The 21535-nt window shown below is 36.4% G+C and overlaps 1 protein-coding gene across 1 annotated transcript in view; it reads left to right on the top strand.

Moving 5' to 3' along the window:
- VWA8 (von Willebrand factor A domain containing 8) overlaps nucleotides 1–21535 on the top strand; it is a 183338-nt gene that overhangs the window by 20475 nt on the left and 141328 nt on the right. Inside the window, exons 3-8 of the mRNA XM_041407213.1 lie at nucleotides 2732–2862; nucleotides 4969–5079; nucleotides 17142–17309; nucleotides 19131–19295; nucleotides 19694–19743; nucleotides 20056–20164. Coding sequence (XP_041263147.1) covers nucleotides 2732–2862; nucleotides 4969–5079; nucleotides 17142–17309; nucleotides 19131–19295; nucleotides 19694–19743; nucleotides 20056–20164 — 734 coding nt within the window. The remainder of the gene's footprint in view (nucleotides 1–2731; nucleotides 2863–4968; nucleotides 5080–17141; nucleotides 17310–19130; nucleotides 19296–19693; nucleotides 19744–20055; nucleotides 20165–21535) is intronic.

Here is a 21535-nt window from a genome sequence, read left to right as displayed (position 1 = left end):
CAGTTCACTGTAGGGAATGCTAGCTTGGAATTGTTTGCATCGTTTGTAACAGGCTTTCTTTGACTGAGTTTGCAGATGTCAATGTGCTGCTTTGTGATTGAAAACATGTATTATAATTGATCTAGCTGTAATGTGTTTGTGAGGAGAATGATGTGAATGGGGAAGCAAGGAAGCCTTTTTCTACGAAGCGCATTAATAAGGAATTGTCTTTTGTGACCTTTTCTCAAAAAAAGCAGGATATTCTCAGACAGTAAGTTGTATTTTGTTATTGCTATTGCAGAGTACATTTGGACTGTTTAAACACCATGATGATAATACAAGTGCCCTTAAATTTCTTAAGGTTTTTTTATGGGGATCACATTCTAAGATTTTACATTTTTTTTTAATGCTGTACACTCGTATTCTTTTACATGATAATTTTTCTTGCAGATGCTGCTGAACAATCTAAAGTCCTGTTACTATTTATGGTACTGTTTTGAAGTGTGAGCACAATTTTTCTTGAGACCATCCTAAAAATGAAAAAGATAGCTACACATATTAATGAGAATTATGCCAGAGGCATTTGCAGTCAGGCTGTGTCAAAGCTGGTTTTGCTGTGCTTCTAATGCATAAATTTTGACACGAAAGAGTTCCAAGCTTATTTTCCACTGCAAGCAAAGTATTTTTCTTCTTTTGGGAACAGCTATTTTAGAAATACACTCGAGGCACATTGCCTTCATCCAGGTAGAAGTAATAATGAATGTGAGATCTGTCCTAAAATTTTAATCGTACCTTTAAGATAATACTTTTTCTTTGTATGTTGCTTTTCAAATTTCCATACATGTCCAGTAGCAAAGTTTGGACACAGCAGTTACTCTGGTGTGATGTATTACCCTTTATTTCCCAAAGAATATATCTAGTAGAAACTTCCCTAATTTCCTTGAAAATCTTGTAGAAGGGAAGATGTTATTCCCTGTGAGGAATTGATTTGCACTTGCCCAGCTGTGTGTGGTACAATGTGCATTGCTTTTGGAATACAGTACTTCTTCAAGGAAGAAGAAAATATTTTACATTCATATGATCTCACCACACCACATATGAAAGCGAATTCTGGACACACTAATGACAGTTGTTCAGAAAACAAAACTAGAAAATAAGGCAAACCTGAAAGGTTTGTTTACAATTAATCTGATAATCCTAATGCATAGATTGCTCACCTGTATGTGTATGCTATTTCTGTTCACACTGGTAGTAAGGATATTGTAAATTTCTCTGGAAGTAGATGATTTCAAACAGATTCCCTGAGTGCCAGACCAAAGACCAAAACCTTCAGTTAGTTTTGTTAAAATTTTCCTTAATCTCCGTTATGCTTAAAAAAAAAAGTCTTCCTTGATTCTTACACAGTCATTTAATGCTGTTTCTATAGTCTTACAAAAATGGATTTTAATTGCAGTTTGCAAAGATTCAGCAGTGAACTGAACTCCTTCAGAACTGAGTGGCACTATTGCCTCCCCTCCTTAACTCTGCCCTGCACATACTGGTTCCCCTGTATCAGATATAACACAGGGCTTGCTTTTTTTAAATGATGGCTTCTAGTTGCACCCAGTAATGGCACCGAAAAGAGGTGAATAACCAAGTATTAGTTTGGAGATTTCATGGCCTCTTGCTCGTTTCTTACTGCACTTCAGCATCCCAGTCACTGCCCTTGAGCCTCCAGCTTCAAACCTCATCACTGCTCTTGTCAGACTGGTCTGAAAGCAACCATACACACCCATGCATACATAAATCCCCCTCCTGACTTGCTTATGTTCCACTTCACCTCCTGCACTAGTGCTTTTTGCTTGTGGCTGAGAAAGAGCCAGGCTTTGCTGGGGCACCATGTGAAGGACTTTTCTGGGAATAAGATGATATATGGCAATGAATGTGATGTATGGCTCCTTCAGTGTGCTGTTTCTGCATGATGCTTTCCAGTGTTGCCAACATTTGTATATATGTGGTAAAAGTTTTAGTTGAATATTATATTTTTTAATAGAAGTAAATAGATTTGCGTTGAATTGGTTGGTTTTTTTGTGTTTTTTTTTTAATTGTGATTTTTGAGGCTGTATGATATAAGTGTAGTGATAGGGCAAAGTTTGGGTTTCCTTGATAATTTAATTCTGTAGTTTATTGTGTCAAAATATAAGCAAGAATGCAGTTGTCTTTAAAAGAAGTAGCAAATTAAGTTTGTCCCTGAACACTAATCTTAGTCTGGTGCAATCAGTGTTTTTTGGGGTTTATTTCAGCTTCACAATTCACAGAAGCATTGGGATATAGGCTGGATAAATATTTTACAAATTATATTTTGTAAATATATTTTGGTATTAGGTAATGTATTTATATTATATTAGCTGGGGCTGGGGAATCCACTGAACATTGAGTAATAAAAACCAGTTTTTATGTTGATCGGTTTAATGTGAAATACAAATCCACATACTGATTTTCTGGTTTATGTTGGTTGTTGTTTTTTTTTTTTTTTTGAAGGCTGAAGTTGTGCAGAGAAAAAAGAAATGGGTAAGATAGTTGTATAAACTTTTATATGTAAGTTAAGTGGTCTAATATAAACTCTGTGTGGAATTCTCTGCTTTTCAGCTGTCCAGATTAGGGCAGTACAGCTTTCTGTATTTTAATTTTGGAGATAAGCTCAAAGTGTTGAATGGCCGGGTATCTAACACTTCAAAATTTAATAACGTGTTCTTATCTTTGTGTTTCAAAGTGACAGAGTCTCTGGCCCAGTCTGTTGTCCACTATTTAAGATGGATAATGCAGAAAGATCTTCTTGGCCAAGATGTCTTTCTTATTGGGCCTCCTGGGCCTCTCCGGAGATCTATTGCCATGCAGTACCTGGTGAGTATGTTGGTTTAAATGTGCTGGAGACATTGTTATTAATGTCAGCCATTCTTATACTAGACAAGTGGTAAAAGGTAATCCTAGAGCATCTTACAGCAAGCTACTTAGGAAGTAAATAAGTTTTTTCATAAATGTGCTTTCCAAAGCTCAGTTTTTGTTATAGACAAATAGAAAGTACAGACATTTTAATACGTGTTTTTCTGCTTAAACTCCAGGGGAAAAAAGGAGTTGGAAAACTGTGTTACCATATGCTATCACAAATGGAGAAACAGTTTGTTCTCGGCATTATGTATGTTAGAAGATTAAGATATCTGCCTTGTGCTACAGACAACAAATCGTTTTCGCTTCATTACATAAAAAAAGAAATTAAGGAAAGGATTTGGGAGAGAAGTGTTCTGAATAACATTTGGGAACAGTTATTCTGAGTGTTTAGAAAGAGTAGATGCGTGTATGATCCTCTCTTGGAATGTGGGAAGGACTTGCCTACAGCCATCTGCATGAACCATGGCAGCACCATGTACAAAATTTCACGTTTAAAAAGTCAGTGCCTTTAAATGATCAGGAGGAGGGGGATGTCTGCTCCAACAAGTGATGTGGGTAGGACTACGTCTGCTGTGAGCTGTATCTGGAATCTGGCTGAGCAGAGGGAACACAAATGGACGTGTATAAACAGTTGTCATAAAGATCAGGCATTCCTTTAAAAATCAAAAGATACTAATTCAAAGGCTACCTCCCTGAGGTAAAGCGTAGAGGAGAAAGCTACAAGATTCTGAACTTTGTCAAGTAGAGAAAAGGTTTTTTAATTCAGCAAACCAGATGTGCTACTTGACAGTTTCATGTATTATTTAAAATAAATTATGAGAGTTTGGAATAACCTAAAAAGAGGACTTCATATCCAGGCTAGGATATAGAATGTGCCTTGTTATTTATGCCACAGACTGTATGCACTTGAGATCTGTTAGAAAGGCAGCAGCTTACTGATTCAGTGCCAAGCCAAAAGTTATGTCAAGGCTGGTCTTTTCATGTGAGCTGATACATGCTGTGGTGCCTTTAATGTAGGTATATAAGCCTGGAAAACTTCTATTTGCTGTTGCTGAAAGCTACTGTGCATTCCTTCATAGGGCTAATTGTTGAAAAACACTCTTTTTTCCCCCTTTAATTAAAAGAAAGTGTTACTATATCTACCTGCAACATAAAGGAATTGGTGGCTTTGTAACCCAATAGGCACTGCAAAAGTGGAAAGAAAATAAGTTTAATTGGGTTTTATATCTTTGCTTTATTTTTTTCATACAGCTGTAGTTGAAAGCTGTCTGTTAGGAAAGGTCTGTTAAATCAATGACATCTTTAATTGAGGAATAAGGACTATGAGCATTTCATTATGAATCTGTTTCCTAAGCAGAATGCATGATAACGCAGATATGGAAGTAGCAGAAATATCTGTTATAAATACATGGGGGAATTGGTTTTATTCTGTTAAGATAGCAAATTCTAAGTATATCTCACATTGAATCAAAATTTTAAATAAAAAACAACAAAAAAACAACAAAGAACCCAAGGGTTATCCTTTTTTAAATAGCCTATAGTTTTACAGATGCAGAGTGCATCTCATGACAGCCAAGGAAGAGGATAAGAGTAACATAGTTCATCAGTGTACTGGCAGAGCACGTGCAGGTAATAATCATGGCTGCATCTCAATATAAGTGTTACTGAACTGTGAGAGTTGAACATCTCAATCTTTTGCAGAAAACTTCTGATTTTTATTTGTGATTTGTAGATGCTGGCTGTTTTTCCAGAGTCTGGAACCAGAAGATTAACCTACAGGATGTTACAGATGTTCAATAGAAAGAGTATATAGCTCTTTTAGAATAGGTTTGGGGAAAATAAAAGTTTATTGAGCAGAAATTCAAACCATTTTGTTTGAGGCAGAACACACTGTTAACATTTTAAAAATAAGAGATATTAGATTTTGTTCAGAGCTATTTCAGATTACTACGCTGCTGCCTAAAGCATTTTTGTACAATTATACCATTAGGTGTATTCTTAAAGTTCAGTCACTCAGGTTATAGTGTTATTTTTGCAATAACTTTAGGCTGTTGTCCTCAGGAGCTGACAAAGCGGGAGGTTGAATATATCGCACTGTCGAGGGACACCACAGAAACTGACCTCAAACAGCGACGAGAGATCCGGGATGGCAGTGCTTTTTATCTTGACCAGGCAAGTTGCAGTCACACACCACCTTGTCATTATTCACAAGTAGTTTGAAGGAAGTCATGGTTTATGTTATGAAAAAACAGTGTGTGGATTGACATGTTTCTAATCCAAGTAGAAAGTCTCTTGCACAGTGATGTCATTATTGTCATAAATGTTATCTTTACCCAAATCTAAGACTACTCTGTCTCTTAAGGGTACTACAGCATTGATTTAGAGAGACCATTTTTGGTAAGAGTAAGGTCCATTCTGTGCAAGTTAGATAAGCACTGCCTTTGCTATATCTCTTCCTCAACATCTGCAGCACATTAGGTGTATTCCTGAAATGAATCTTCTGATCTAGTTTAATTGTGAAAGCATCTAGTTCATGTGTTTTATGACTGCTCTGTGTTGTGAAACCCAGGCACAGTACAGGGAGACAGTTGGGGGATTTGATTTGAAACCTCATTGCTGACCTGGAATAAAATAATGATTTAAACACTCTTGCCATCTATATTGCCCCAGACCAGTAGCTGATTTGGCACAGTCACAGAGTGACTTGGGTTAGGTAAGATTTCTCTTCATGGGTTATCAGTGGCATGTCTCCTTTCTGATTATGCAGGTAAAATGCACACTTCATGTGAAATGTCTGTTTTCATAGATACCTAAAATTTTTACAGAAGTTAGATTTCTGGTTAGATTGGATGGGTGAGTTCCTGTGATGTAGTATGAACATAAAGGAGTTATCTGAAAGAGTTTTCAGTTGGTGATGCTAAACCAGAAAGGTTTGTTCACTCTTTTAAAGAAAAATTTTTCTTTTTTTTTTTTCTTAAATTCCCAGTGATCTCTATTTTAGCTTCCAAATTTTCAAGAAACCTTTAAGTAGATTTTCTTGACACCACAGTAAATGAGCAGTGGAAGATCCTCAGAATGATGAATTAACAATTAATCTAAATATGTTTTATTTCATCTTCTTCTAGGACTTCAAATTATTTCACGCTTATCTGGAAATGCAAGGATTGCACAATAGGAGATAATTTGGAGCACTGTACTGTGTTTTAGGGCTGTAAATGGCTTCTCATTTACCAGAGGATAAGAGCATTTATGTAGGTTGTGGGATTAACTCATGTACTAATATCAGCTCCACACCTGTCTGGTGTTACGGGCAGCCTTATCCTCACACTTGGTACAGGATAGTCAAGGTGTAACCATGGTGTAATAGCATTAATTAACTAACATTTGTAAAAGCCACTGTGTCAAGGACTGTAAGAAGCTCACCAAGATGTGAGATGGTCTGTTACTTCTGTATTTGTCTGTAGACTTTGATCCCAGGCTTTGATTTGTACAAAGTGAGGCTGTCTCAGTCTATTTTGAGTCAGCTCACTCCAGCATGAACACTCTGGAAAGATTTGTTTCTTAAGATCAAGGTCTGAGATGACCACCTTCCTCAGTTAGAAATTTTCAGTTGAAAGGTTTTTGCCAGAATCCAGCACAGCAGTACTTCAGACCAAGACTTTGCTTTAGCAAGATACCAAAGTACTAAAATCTGTCGGAATCTGTTGCATCTTTCCTGAGCTCATGTTTTACTCATCATATTTATAAGCAATGTGTGTTTAAGCTTTGAATGGAACTTAGGAAAAGAAATACTTGGTATTTAGATGAACACTTTTTTAAAATACTGGAAACATGAAAGATAAATCTCCTAGATAGTGATGTGCCAGCTGAGGTTTTCTCATCCTGCGTAAAATGGGGTACATAGTTATGTTTAGAACCATCATAGCTCTAATTCCATTCTATTATTGAGCTATAAAGTTTTACAGATTACACTGCTGCCTGAATTTCAATGAGTTAATTTAATGATTTTGAGGTTTGCAGATACTGTACTAATTCAGAGCATTACAGAAGCCAGAGAGTACTCTTCTTTAAACTACAAACCATTAACTGAGATTAGTAGGAAGCCCTAACAAAATATTCCCTAAAGAGCTTGGATTGCTCCAGTTGGCATAGCTGAGACAAAGAAAAGGTGAATTCATGTGAGGGACTGAAGGTGATAGACTCTGCTTTTCAGATTTTTATACCATTTCCTTTCCTGTAGTATCTCATGCTTGCTCTTCATGTCACCCAAGAGAAGACAGCAGAGCTTGAAAGTCTGGTTTCCACGACATCCTGCATCTGAATTCTACTGCTTCAATAAAACTTATCTGTCGTTTAAGATATATGAGGCTCTTTGTAAGCAAGTCATAATATAGTAGTGTAGTTATTTTACACTTTGAATAATAATCTACTGTAATAAAATCTGGCATCTTGTGACCAGAAAGAACTTTAATTTAGTGGTTCATCAGGTTTACAGACACAGAAAGGTTTGCAAAGTTGTCTCTGAGTGACTGTTAAGATGTTGTAGTTGTTTATAGCTCCACATTTAAGAGTGACAGACTAAGTGCTGTAAATTATTATCTCAGAGGTTTCAAAACATTTGCTATATTTTAATATGAAGTTACAGAATATGATTGCAGATAATTAAAATATATTGGAGTGGCAGTCATTTGGAAGCAGTTGTGGAAATTCCATATTGGAATATGTATTGAAAGGCCAGCATATCAAATATTCTTGCATATCAGTATTTCTTAGTACTAGAGTGAATCAAGTGGGAGAGTTGGAATTAGGTAGTTAGAAGAGATATCTGATAAAGGCTGAAAAAAAGGGGTTTATTTACCTCTGAAATAGATCATTGAATTAAAGGTAAACATTGAACTGTCAAATTCACTGCCAATTAAAATAATGTAAAGTAAAGAATTTATGATGAGGTAATGGTGAATTATTTGTTTTAATTCATGTACTGACTGCAGAATATTCTGTTTGCTTGTCTTTACTTTGGGCCATTCATTTTGTCTTTCAGCTATTAATTCAGTGTTAAAAGCCTCAAAATTGTCATTATTTCTGTTACTGAGTTAATTAAGTAACATAGTGGTTTTATTGTCTAATTTATTGTATGGGTTAATTATATTGTATATCAAGTAATTAGTTAGAATTACGTTATATTACCTAAGAATTCAAATGGCACCTTCATATTTTACTTTTATTGATAGAATACTTGTCTTGCAAAGTGGTTTTTTGCTTCTATAAATCTGACAGTTAAGCTGTAAACTTCATTGAACCAGAAAGAAGATTCTAATAGCCTAGTGTATTTCCAAAAATTAGGGAATTAGATTTGATTTTTACCTTTTTTTCCCCATTTCTATATAGTTTTGCTTTTTATTTTGTGTGTACAGCTACATAAGTCACATCCCCGGTTTAAATTCTTATTACTACGGCCTCTTACATTAATAATTATTACATCTAAGGAAATCCTACATTATTTTAATGTAGCAGATGAATTTGGGAGAACAGCTAATCCACTTTGTTAGTGCTTGAGAGGTGTATTGCTCCAGGATTGTGTTGCAAACCACATTGTCCAGAATGCCCATTTGTGTTTACCTTTTATCTTCCAGCATTTACATTAAATGAAGGAAGCTTCCCAAACACAAACCATGTAATAAAGTGTAGTCTTTTCTGTTCAAGACAGTCAACTTAACTGAGGCTGGAATAAGTAGAAAGATGTCATATGGTTATGTGCTGAATAATTGCAAATATGATGTCATGTTTTTGAAGATTAAGCTACATCCACTGAGTGGATATGTAGGTATTTCACTGGCATTTCTGCTCATTTTAATACAATACTTTTACATCCCTAACTGCACCAGCATCCTAAGTTATACAATGGCAAAATGTAAAATTGATTGTCAAGATACCAGAAGAATAATCTTCTGACATGTCTTGAAACACTTAATATAGTAAACAGTTAAACACCCAGAGTAACAGAAATGACAAACTATACTGTCTGCAAAATGAACATAACATGAAATCCCCTGGAGTAGCACTACCCAATTTGGAATTTGGCTGCTTTTAATCAAAGCAGATTAGAAAGGGAATTATAAAATAAGATGTGAGATTAATTGAATGAAATTATAATCATATGGGAGAGTGACACTGTAATATTTGAGAGTGTGTGTGTATACACATATATATATATGTTTGTGTATACAGATAAAAAACTTTCTGTATTTCTCAAAGACATGTGTAAGAATGATTCAGCTTTTAACAAAAATTAACCACTGAGTGAAAATTGTGTGGTTCTGTGATTTATTAACTTACTGCCTTGCAGGTGGCCATGGGTTTTTGGTGTGCTGGGATGTTAGCCACAGCCACATTGTCGCAAAGTATAATTTAATGGACTGACTAACACTGCAGCGTCTGTGTACTTAGAACAAGAAGTAAGATAGTGAAATCTGAAGAAAGAAGAGACAAGCAATGCACTCCAAAAGTGTGAATGTTCCTATTAATTTTCTTAGTTTCTCCTACAAAGAAGAGGAGACAAAGAGGGAAATATTAGGTACAAATGAATTTGGGTGAAATTAATCTTTGTTGATGTTGACATAATATATCTTTTATCTAAAAGAAAAATGTGTGTTAAGGAGCTCTGTGTGGTAGCCTTTTAATTTGTAGAAGTGATTTTGGTATAATCATTTGCAATACTTCATTCCTTCACTTCTTAAAGTGTCAGCATTCAGCTGGATTTGTTAGGCTAGCATCTCAGACTGGTATCTTGTTTTGATATGCAGGGCATATAGATGAATATCTGTGATGTAATGTGAGGAATATTAGGATAATGTATTTATAATTCCTTATAAGGAATTGTGAGATTGTTTTTTCTTATGTTGGTATCTGTTACATGTATATTCCACTTCCTTTTGAGCTGTTATTTCCTACTATGGGGAAAGGAGCAATGGTTTGTAATATGTGGGATCATAGTATCCATAGGCAATATGGACTTGATGGATGGTGCTCTGAGTCAAAGTGATTTAAGAGCGATAACTAACTTCATAATTTTTAGATATCTGCCAAGTATTTAATTTACTTTTTATTTTGCTGCCCATCAGGAAGAAAAATTTAAATTGCCCTCCTCCTTTATTCCTGTACAGAAGATAAACCTTGCCTAGGTTTATTTCTTTGGAAGTTGTTTTTACTAATAAATCTGTTAAGAACCTCAGTTTGTCTTCAGCTGGGCCTGGTTTCTGGCCACAAGGCAAAATGATTTGTGTATGTGATGTAACTGTGCTCTCATACTAAGATTCTTGATGTAAAGCAGCTAAAATAGCTGGACCCTGCCAAGGCAGGGATATAATTTCTTGTAAATACAATTTGCAGGCACTGTTGCAAAAACACCTGACTGTTGTGTTAGGGTAAGGGGTAATGGAAGTAAAACCAGATCACTTGGCATGTGGTGCTTCAAAAATGGAAAATAAAATTGTGTGGAGGAAGGTGAAATCACTGACAGGGGAAACAAGAATCAGTGACTGAAATGAAGGACTGTTCCAGTTCTTGTCACATTTACGTATTTATGCTCTCATCATATGTTGATTCACTTCCTAGAGTAAACTTTTCTAGCCAAGTTTTCTGATTTGAAGCTCGAATAAATTCAGGAGTTTATTTCTTTAGCTGCTTTTCATTCTGTGCCATGGTATAGCATCATGAAATAGATGCTTACCAGTTCAGGCCATTCATCCTCACTAAAACACTGATTTCTGCAGACTGCTGGATTCCCTCTTTGGACTCCAGCTAGCCTGGCTGATAGTACTCCGGTATACTGCAATTTCTCTGTCTTTTGTGGGTATTTAAATTAAAATAGGAGTGGATAACAGTATCTGCTCTGTAATTTTGCTAAACTCAGGAGAAAAATAGCAATAAAACCTACCCAGAAAACACTTGATTAACTCAGTAGCGAGGTAGGCTGAATAGTGACGATGTAGCCCCCTGCTCCATTACAGAGGGTGTTGAATTAGTTGAGTTGGTTCTTAAGTTACCTTTTTAATTTGAGTAGTCATAATGGTTACTATTACACTGATTTTCATTAAGTATGAACATCACATTTGGAATATGTATAACTCAGTATATTTGTGGCCTAAGTTCAAAAATTCAAAACTGTAGCTTATCATCTACAAAGTGAAAAATGTTTGTTACAAAAGATAGAATACACTTTTTTTGATGGATGGCAGGCCTGTTTGTCATCTCGTCTTGGAATTGCATTATACATTCATAACTTTTTTTATTAAGTATATTTTATTTTAAAGAACTGGCATAAGATTTTCAAAATATTTAAGGAAAAAGATAGCATTTAGTTTTCATTAAAATGTGACGGTTTAGCTTTTAAAGTGGCTGAATGTGGTTTTAGTAGGCCTTTATCTTACTGTGCAGTTTTTGCTGATACTTTTACTTTGGAGAAAGCCTGTTCTCATATGCAGTCATTTACTGGCAGTCCTTGTCAACTGTGGAAGTCCCAGGTGACTGGAAATTGGCAGAGGTGGCACCTATCTGTAAGAACAGTCAGAGCCAATTTGTGATTGTAGGATTCTATTACTTCAGTCCAGTAAGTAGTCATCTATTTTAGTGTGGCTCAACAGGCTTCTAGTTTGCTCAGCTCATGGGGGAAAACAATAACTAGGGAATTAAGAGGCCTTAAAGCTGAACAAATACCTTGCAATATAGTCTTTGGTAGAGACATACCATTAGACATGTCTTACACATATCTTGGAAGTCTAACAAAGTAGTTTCCTCAGTAGGAGGACAGTAAAAGCTCCTAATACTCCATTCTGCTTCTCTGCCATTTTTTTCCTGTTGTCTTGTACTTGTTGGGTAGTTTTAACAATGTAAATTTCAGAGGTTGGATTAATTGTATTTGACTCATGGAAATGAACTTAGAAGATATCATTTTCTTTTGAGTTTTGTGATATTTGTTAGCATGGTAGGTTACAGGGACTCAAACCTCTCACCTATGGAAGATAGACTGTACTTTGTGTTTAATAGTTCAAGTTTTGTCGGCCTGCTGCAGCCAGCCACCATTTTTTAATCTCCAAACCAGCCCAAGTTTTGTGTTGTCTTTACCAGATGGTTGTTCAGGATCTCTTTTCATCATAAGTGACATCTGGACATTACATTGTTGTGATGTTTATGAGCTACAGAAATGATGGGAAAGAATTGGGTGGATGAGTTTGTGTGGGTTATTGTGCGGGTGGTGGGAACAAGATATTCCATTGGAAGGGACATCTGAAACGTAGGCTGCAGATGTAGAGAATCCTTACCTCATTAGTTCTTGTGTTCACTGAGTTGCTTGTACTGTTGTTTTTCTACATTCTTATGGTTGCTGTGCTTGAGATGTCATTACAGGGATCCAGTTTTCAGAGCAGGGGCAAGTCATCATCTAAAAAAACCCTAAAATGTACCTTGAGGTAGCTCCTATAAAAGACAGTTATTGATTACTGATGAGCAATTTCCAACCTTTTAATTATAAAACAGTTTGAACTGTAGTCTGTCTGTCATACTCTGAATGATGCCCAGATTTGAAAAAAGTCCTTTGGAGTTTCCTAAGAACCTTCCTCATGGATTTCAGGACAACCAGAATGTTCTAGTGTGCAATAAGCATTTTCCTGAGAGAAAAGAACTACAACTTCAGTTCTGGTATGTGAAAACTATACTGTTAAAATTCTTGTGGCTTTACAAACTATTTTGGTAAGCGATGTAAAAACGTCTTCTTTCTCTGACGTTTTTGCATTTCGGTGTGTGCATTGTGGTGAGCTTTTTTCTGTCCTTCCTGTTCTGACACTATATAACTTCATCCCTATGTTTATACACTGTGATTTATGTCAAAATTGGGGTTTACAGCTTCCTCCATTTGTCGTATTTTGCACTGCTCACCATAATTCAGCTACAGGAAATTCAATGAAAGGCTGCCTAGGATTGTCTTGTTCCTAAGGTGTTTTCACCTTAAAGATAATTTTTTTTGGTAGGTGCGGTGTGAAACCATTGTAAGCATTCTGTGTAATCTGTTTGTTGCATAAAGCCACTACAATGAGAGCAGTGCTTTGTGAAGTGTTTCTGCTCCCAGCCTCTGGTAGCTGCAGGTATTCCCTGGAGCAGGTATCCAGGTTACCAGCCTTCTAGAGCTCTGGCAGCACAGGTGGGAGGCAGCAGCATCTGTCCTCTGATGAGCAAAATAGTCCCTTTGCTGCAGTGACAATAAATCTGAAAGTAAATTTTTAACAAATCCTTCTTGACCTTTTAACAAGAATTAATATGTTTAAACTCAGATTTAGCAGCAAGGTTACATGATATAAACCACCCCCCCCATCAAATTTGTGGTTTATGTTAGACATTTAGAGTGAGCAAAACTAATGAGAGAGAGGGTCATTGCAACTGTCTCTGGGTTGTCATTGCAACATCTCTCTGGGTTGTCATTATAGAATTATGAAGATTTGTTTCTTGGAAGCATTTTTAAAAATAATTTTCAGTGACAGATTGCAAACTTACTTTGCTTCCTCTGATTTTTTAAATGCATTGTAGCTTCCATACCAATCCATCAATACACAGCTAAAATGGATGTTTTCAGAGGTTGCCTTGTAATATCCCTTGCTTACTGGAAAAAATTACTACTCATTACCAACGAGAATGCAGAAATAGTATAAATCAGAGACAAATATTTCAGCTCTTCTGGTTTTAAGAGCAGACATTATGCTACTTAACACAAGAACTTTAGAGGCAGGTGAAGTATTCACTTACTTCATTGTATTCCAGAGAACAATTTCCAGTATTCAGGTATGCTTTGAAGATGGAAGAAAGCACATCAGAGTAAATTAGTGCCCAGGGGTTGGTGGTGGTGGTGTCATTATTATGTGGTGTCTTTGATTAGAAATAAAATCCATGGTTGTGCATTCAGCCTTTCCTGAATCTGATTGTAAAAGGTGCATATAGATAGGCAAAGGCCATTTGAAATTTTCTTTTCCTAAGTAATAGAATTTTGAATAAAAATTTTGAACACTTTCCAAGTTCTGTACTTTTTAAGTTTTGATCCTGTAAGCTGATGATCAGCAGTCAGCACAGTGTATATAGTAAGCTGCTTCTCAGGATTGCATTGCTAATGGAAAGCATTCTCTTTCTCAAAATTAATGATTGCTATACACTTCCTTATATTTGCTGTCTACCCCTACATCAGATTTTCTTCATATACCAGTTCAAGAGAGAGGCTTTTGTTAGTACTGGAAGCCTGTTACTTCAACACATCCATAGTGTGTGTGTGTCTCAACATGAGTCAACAAGATTCTATGGATACTCAAAATATTTTGAAACCATATGAACAGAATGTGTATTTTCCTCTGGCTAGTAAAAATCAGTCATAAAGTCTTCATAAACTTATAATATGCAGAATCCAACCAGCTTGGCAAATAAATTGTTTGTTAAAACAAGTTCTGGCTATGTCTCCAAGCTGCATTAAGACAAAATAGCATTTTTTTCATGCCAGGTACTGGACTGTCTGCTGGAGACTCAGGCTTTCTATTCAAGCAGGTTGGAGCAGATTTTTGACATGACCAATGACCTTCCTAGGGAAGAATGTTAGCAGAAAATTTGTTCTTTGTACACATTTTATGGGATGAGGAGAGAGGTGATTTTATGTTGCCTGTTAGGTAGTGTATGATGTCCTGAATGAAGAAAAAAATTCATTGCTTTTTTTTAAGAATTAGTGGTTCAGTGGAAGAGAAGTCATCTGAGGATTAGTCCTTGTTTAATGGGCTTATTCTAGGTTACTCTGATACTCATTATGAGGCTAAATATAAAAGTGTTGTCTTTTTAAGAAGGGAACTTGATCTGGAGATCTGTACCATGATTTACGAGTGCTTTTTTTTCAGTAATGTTTGCCTGAGTCCAGATTAGATACATTAATAATTAGGAATTATTTCCGTTTTAATAGTGATGTGAAAAGTTTACTCCATGGCTAATTTGCCACTTGTTAGTTATGCTTCTAAATTGCACAGAAGCATCTTGATTAGTCTTACTGTTTAGTGTTGTGGTGGTTTAACATCAGACAGAAATTAAACTGCAAATAAGCCTTTCCCCCTTCCCCCTCTGGTGAGAGAGGAACAAAGTCCAAGATGTGGGTTGAGATAGCAATTTACTGAAAGCAAACAGCAATGGAATAAGAAATGCACCATAAAAGCAGCAATATTAGCAAAAAGCAATATTACCAAAAAAAAAAAAAGTGCTTTACGCACAAAAGGTGTTCACCACCTCAGCTTAGTTCTGGCTTCCCCAGACAAAGACAAGATGGCAGGTGCTCCCACAGTCAGTGCTTCCCATCCCTAGCTCCGAGACAATGAAAAGCAGCGATGGACAACCCCCTGAAAGCCAGGTCATATTGCGCCATGCCACCTGTTTCTGGGCAGCTCTGCTGGGACCCTGTTCCATGTGGCACTGTTGCTTCTGACCAGTCCCTGCCTCTGGGGCTTGGTTTGGGCTGAGCTACTCTTGTCCCGGTTTTGCTGCTGCTTTGTTCCCCACGGCCACTTCCTGCGCTGGCACCGTGCCATGCTGGCTCTGCTGAGGTTTGGCACTGTGCCAGCTGCACTTCCAGACCACTTTGCCAGGCTCGGCTCCACTTGGCTCAGCTGCTTTCATCACCCACAGCTGCGCTCTCCTGAGGGGTGGGAAGGGGTGGACAGGGTCCTCATGGCCGGTCATGGCAACCTCTCCCAGAAGGAGAGTGGAGACAGTGTCCCACCCTTTGCTTCCTTTGAAGCAAAACCAGGGCTGGTGTCTTCTGTGTTTCCTCAGATGAGTGTCTGAGTCAGCTGTGTGCTTTAAACCCATGCAGCAATTAATTTGTTGTACTGAACTCATCTTTGTTCCTACTTTATTCCTATGCATTTGTCTTTTATACGTCTGCTTTCAAATGTAATTTTTTGGTGTGTTATTTTTGTATTCTGGTGCTTCTTCATTATTCTTTTTCATATCTTCCTTCTTTCTCACTGACCTATTTTTTGGCATCTATTGTATTCATCAGCGATTTTCATCTAGCATTATATGACAGGTTCTTCTGTAGGAGTTTATAGGAGACATGCTGGGAAAAGATTTCATTTGTTCTCCCTTTGCAACTGTGCTTGTGTCTGAAATTGCGTTTAAATGTGATAGGAATGCTAAGAAAGACTCTGGTGCTTCTAGATGTTGCCTGTGCCCAAACCTGCCACATTTTTATCAGTTTAAATTTCTGCAAATCAGAAGACAAGAATGCATTGTATTTCAGAGTCTTTTACTGGGTAGTAATTATGAATATTAGATCTATCAAGTGTACTTAATGTACTTGAGGAAATGTCATTGTGACAAAGTTGCACAAAATCATCAGCACCAGAGGTTAGTTTTACATTTTGGCTCCACATTAAGAAGCAGCCATACATAAGCAACCAATCAAGTAGAAAAGAAACCATTTTCTAACCCTAAGTTTTCAAAGGATTATCAAGTCAATGGCTGCATTTTTATTCTGGTTTTGTAGACCGTACTCATTCAGGGATTATAATTTTAAATTAAATGAATACTTTTAATTTTATCACTCTTTTAAAAATCTGATTACTTGTGGCGCTCTTTTGTTTTCATCATCCATGCTTGGTTTCAACTGTCTTACATTCTAATCAAACTAAAGTGATGTACTGAGGATGAATTATGCTGATGCATATTCAGAAAAATATAAAGGAATACTGGACTTTTTTCTAAATGTCTTAATATGCTTGTAAATAGGTAAAACCCCCTTGATTGTGTATGTTCTGTTAAAAATACTATTCCAGAATCCTTTGGTGGTGTTAAACTACCTGAAAATGCAGAATATCATGTGACGTCAAAAAGAAAGGATGCTACATATATTTATATGTACTGTGTTTAGTCTAAAATTCTGCAAGATTTTATATCTTATTCTGTTGGTGCAAAGTACTGGTACTTCTGTCAGTCCCCATAATAGTTAGGCAGTAAAACTCCAGCTCATGAATGTGTTAAAGGTGGTCACCCTTCCTGACCACTACTGATGAGAGTCATGTTGATTTCTTACAGAAATAAATGTTGTTTTGGGAAAGTTCTTTGAAGAACTTAGAGCTTCTTTTTCAACAAAAGAATTGTTTGAATTAATTATGCAAAGTTGATTTCTATTAAAATGTTGGGGGACTTTATATTTTTTTTTTCAGTGTGCAGTTCGTGCAGCTACTGAAGGCAGAATCCTTGTTCTGGAAGGCTTGGAGAAGGCTGAGCGGAATGTCCTGCCAGTGTTGAACAATTTGCTGGAGAATAGGGAAATGCAGCTTGAAGATGGCCGTTTTCTCATGTCTGCAGATCGTTATGATAAACTTTTGAAGGTATGGAAATGCTATTTGAATTTTCTTTTTTCTTTTTTTTTTTTTCGCCTCCTCTTCTTGGTAGTGCTGGAATATTATAGTGAAGGAGAGAGTACTTAGGAGTCAAGTGGGAGAAATTTCACCTAGGTTTCAGCATTTTTTTCTATGTTGTCTACGTATGAAAAAGAGGAGTCCATGTTAACCTTATATGAAGCCTGTATGTTTCTAAAATGTGAAAGCCACAATGTGAGTGAGAATAACTAAAATGTCCTTGTGAAAAGATATTTAAGTTGAAATTCTTGCCATGAAGTCCAGATAATGCTTCAGCATAGCAATAGCCTTGTTGCTAAGCTTTTAAAATATTAGGATACCAAAAGAATGAGGTCAAGATGAGTATCTCTATATTCAGTCACTATATTGGTGCTGTTTTGCCTTTAATTTACAAAAGTATATGTAAACAGCAGTCTAAACTATAGAAAATGGTTAGAAGCTGTTCCTTTGATAGGAAATGGGAATTCAGTGTCTGCTGTCATTACTGCTTTAAACCATTTTCATTCCTTTGGAGTTTGAGTCCCACTGCTTGGATGGATACTCTTCAGGTTTGGGGTTTTTTTACAGTTTCAGTAGTACTTTGCATCTTAGTTCCATGTACTGTAGTGTCCAGTCACATAGCAGGTATCAGTCTGATACCTGCTTCCTCACCTGCTTCTTCGTGTTTCTGTTCTGTCACACCTGTGGTTAGGTGTGTGGTTCAAACCCATGTGGCACAGCAAGGAAATTTGCAATAAGCCTTCAGACACTGATCTCGATTGTATGAGGTTGCCAGCTGTGCTGAAGTACCATTAAAAAAATTGTAATATTTAATTAGTAGATGCAATTACTGGAATCATTATTATTATATTTCAAAAACAAGCTTTGAAAATGTAATTGTATTTAAAGAATGAAAATGAGAATTCAAAGTAAGGTTTGGTTGTAAAACATCTCTCTTCCTTTTAAACACTTTCCTGATGATTAAATGTTTCAAAACGACTGCCTCAGGCACACTGATAATAGTATATGAATTAAATAAATCTCTTGCTACAATACTAAATCTAATATTGTTGTTTTGTTGTTTGGGGACTATTGTATTATATAAACCAAGTTTCAATTTCGCTTCTCCTGTGTGAATAATTACTGAGCATTTAGGTCTTAAGGAAATGTATTCGTGTATAGTTTCAGGGAGGACTTAACTGTGATGTGGATAGAGATAATTTTTTAACGTCTAGAATCCTTTGCTTGATATAATACAACATTTAATGTCCTCATGAAGGAGACTAATTCTGTATTATTTCATATAATAAAGTATAATTTATGAATTAAGCTTCTAAAATGGAAATTTTAGTTGCCTTTACTTACGAGGGAGAGAAATAAAGAAGAAAAAAGGCTTGTTCCTTGTAACACACTTGTAGTGTTTTAGAATAAAATATATTTTGTGCTCAGTTTATTTTCTGTTCTTTGTAAAAAGAGTGTTGTATTTGTACATTTTCACAAGATGTAATGTAAGGTAACATCACAACAGTCACCATCATCTCTAGGGTTTTTGGTCATAATGTTACAGGTCTGAAAGCTATACCTTATTAATCATTTTTTCTGTGTTCATTTTGGAAAAACTTGTTTTCATCATCCACAGATTTCACCAGTTCAAGTCTTTCTAGTCACTGCATGAAAGACGAGAACATTTGAAAAATTACCACATTTAGGCTGAAGGACTGGGGCTTTTAGTTGAGCTGGAGCTTTGTCATCATAAGTTTTCAATGATGCGATGTGGGGTTTTTTTTTCCTGTTGCTTTGTTTTTTATTTAGGAGCATACAAAATCAGAGTTAGATGCATGGAAGATTGTTCGGGTTAGTGAAGATTTTCGAGTGATAGCCTTGGGCCTGCCAGTACCTAAATACTCTGGTAACCCTTTGGATCCACCTCTCCGCTCTCGATTTCAAGCAAGAGATGTTTATCATCTGCCCTTTAAGGTGAGTGTGGTAGCAGAAGACTGGATCATTTGTATTGAGTAGAGATAAAATTCTGATGTTATGTTTTACTTACCTCACCTCTGAAAAGAATTCTTTGGTAACAAATTTATCTTAAGGTGCATTTTTCATATTTTCATGTTGCATAATAAATTCCTGACATGCAGTCTTAGAGTTGCCATGGAATATTGCAGCAGAAAGTAACTTCCATAGCACAGCCCTAAAAGAAAGAATTTGATCTATCTTTTATTCTTAAATAAAATTAATTCTGTGTCAAGGAATGAGTAGAATCCTCATGTCTAAATTAGAGGGAAAGATAGAGAATGCTTCGTATCATGACCTGTGACCCACAATATGGTGCCAAAATTAATTTACTCTGTGATTTTATGTTCTATTTCCAGGACCATCTTCAGCTGTTATATTCAATTGGATCAAACATTTCCACAGAGAGGTAATTTTTCATAATTAAAAAAAAAAAAAGAAGAAAGAAGAAGCTATGTCCTTTCAGAATTCCATGCTATTTTTGTGTCTCTATCACTGCATAGACACGAGAAGTGAAGAAATTTTTAATACATGTGGGCATATGCTTGCATGCAGCCTTCATATAATGAATTCTTCGTGCTTTAGAAAACTTCGGTCACACCTTACTTGTGTGCACTCAGAAGTAGTTTCAGCATCTTTTGCTATATTTAACATTTTATGCTTTAGTATTTTAAATACATATAGCATGTATAAAACTCTGTAATTACTTTTTCATATGCAGAATTTCTCAGCTCCTGTCTTTTGCTACAACTCTCTGCTCTCAAGAATCTTCTACATTGGGACTTCCAGATTTTCCTTTAGACAGCTTATCGGCTGCAGTTCAGATTTTGGTATGTGCATACATGTGCTGTGAAACTGTATGAGTTTAAAATTGCTCAGAATTTGGTTTATTCATGTTGTTAGAAGAAGATTAACATTAATATTTGAAAAAAACCCCTGAAAACACTAAGAATAGTTTGAGGGAGAAAAGTCTCAGTCAGATACCTCTGGATAATACTTTCACCAAACATATAGCATAATACTGAAGAACAAAGTATGGTATGACATAAGATTGTGTTGTTATTAAATGTATTTTAATGCTCAATTTATTATTTTCTCCCCCTCTGGTAAATCACCTTACCAGACTTCAGGGCATCTACAGTTTATCTCATGGCACTGAGGCATCAAATGGAGAGAAATAAAAACCACAACCTAAAAGTGCTTTGTATTTAATGTTACACATGTAAATCAGATTGATTGGATTACAAAGATACCTTTTCCTCTCCACTGAGGGACCTTAAAGGGTCCAAAACAAATGTGGGCCTAGGAACCAGTTAAATTGTACGAGAGGAAGCCTACATTAGGTCTTTGGGCTGACTGGTGGAAGTAGAAGAAACTGAAATGGAGGATTATGTGAAGATGCAGGCTGTGCGCTCTCGAAGATGCAGTGCTTCCTGACAGCTGAGTCCAGAGGGAAGTAGGAATTGTACCTGTGCAGAGTTCTCAGTGACAGGTCAGGCAGCTCAGGACTAAAGCTGTGTCAGTCTTTCTGCTTTCCTAGATAGTCCTTTGTCCCTTGGACTTTATAATTACATGGTAAAAGGTCAAAGACAACATGGAAGGTGCCTCCTGGAGGAAGTCAGGGACATGAGATCTGTATAAAGAGAGAGGGGTTGGTGCCCTTTTGCATTCAGGAACGTACGGTCAACCCCAGAGGGTAAAATGCCAGGAGAGTTTCTCAGGCCCACTCTCCAAGCTGCAGGTGTCTGTAGAAGGAAGTCTAGACAGTTCTCTGTTGTCTCGTGTGCAGTCATTTTATCTATGGTATGGCTCAGCAGCAGATCACTTCCTACATATTTTATTGGAATATAAACATTAAAGCATATCCATTACTTGTGTTACTGTGGTGCTCAATCCCCTCAGTTGTGCTGTATACTTACAGACAGAATTTTGTGAATTAGGGGTCCTGCATTAGATATTAAGAAATGATGAAAATTCAAGTTCAGTGAAATGAAGTAGTATTTGAAGGGCTTTGGGAAAAAAATGTTGTTGGATTTTGAAATAAATTGCAACTTTTTATTCTTTGAGCTGCAAAGTGAAAAATTATTTTTAAATGAATGCCAGATGGCTTTCAGAGTAATAGAAAATGAGCCCTAAGCTATTATCTAAACTATGGAGTGAAGGAAGCATTTTATTTTGCATTAGAGAATGTGAACTGTTAC

Source organism: Onychostruthus taczanowskii, unplaced genomic scaffold (genome assembly GCF_017590055.1).
Source record: "Onychostruthus taczanowskii isolate IOZ18803 unplaced genomic scaffold, ASM1759005v1 scaffold26, whole genome shotgun sequence".
Classification (NCBI taxonomy): Eukaryota; Metazoa; Chordata; class Aves; order Passeriformes; family Passeridae; genus Onychostruthus; species Onychostruthus taczanowskii.
This window is presented reverse-complemented; position numbering and strand designations above follow the sequence as displayed.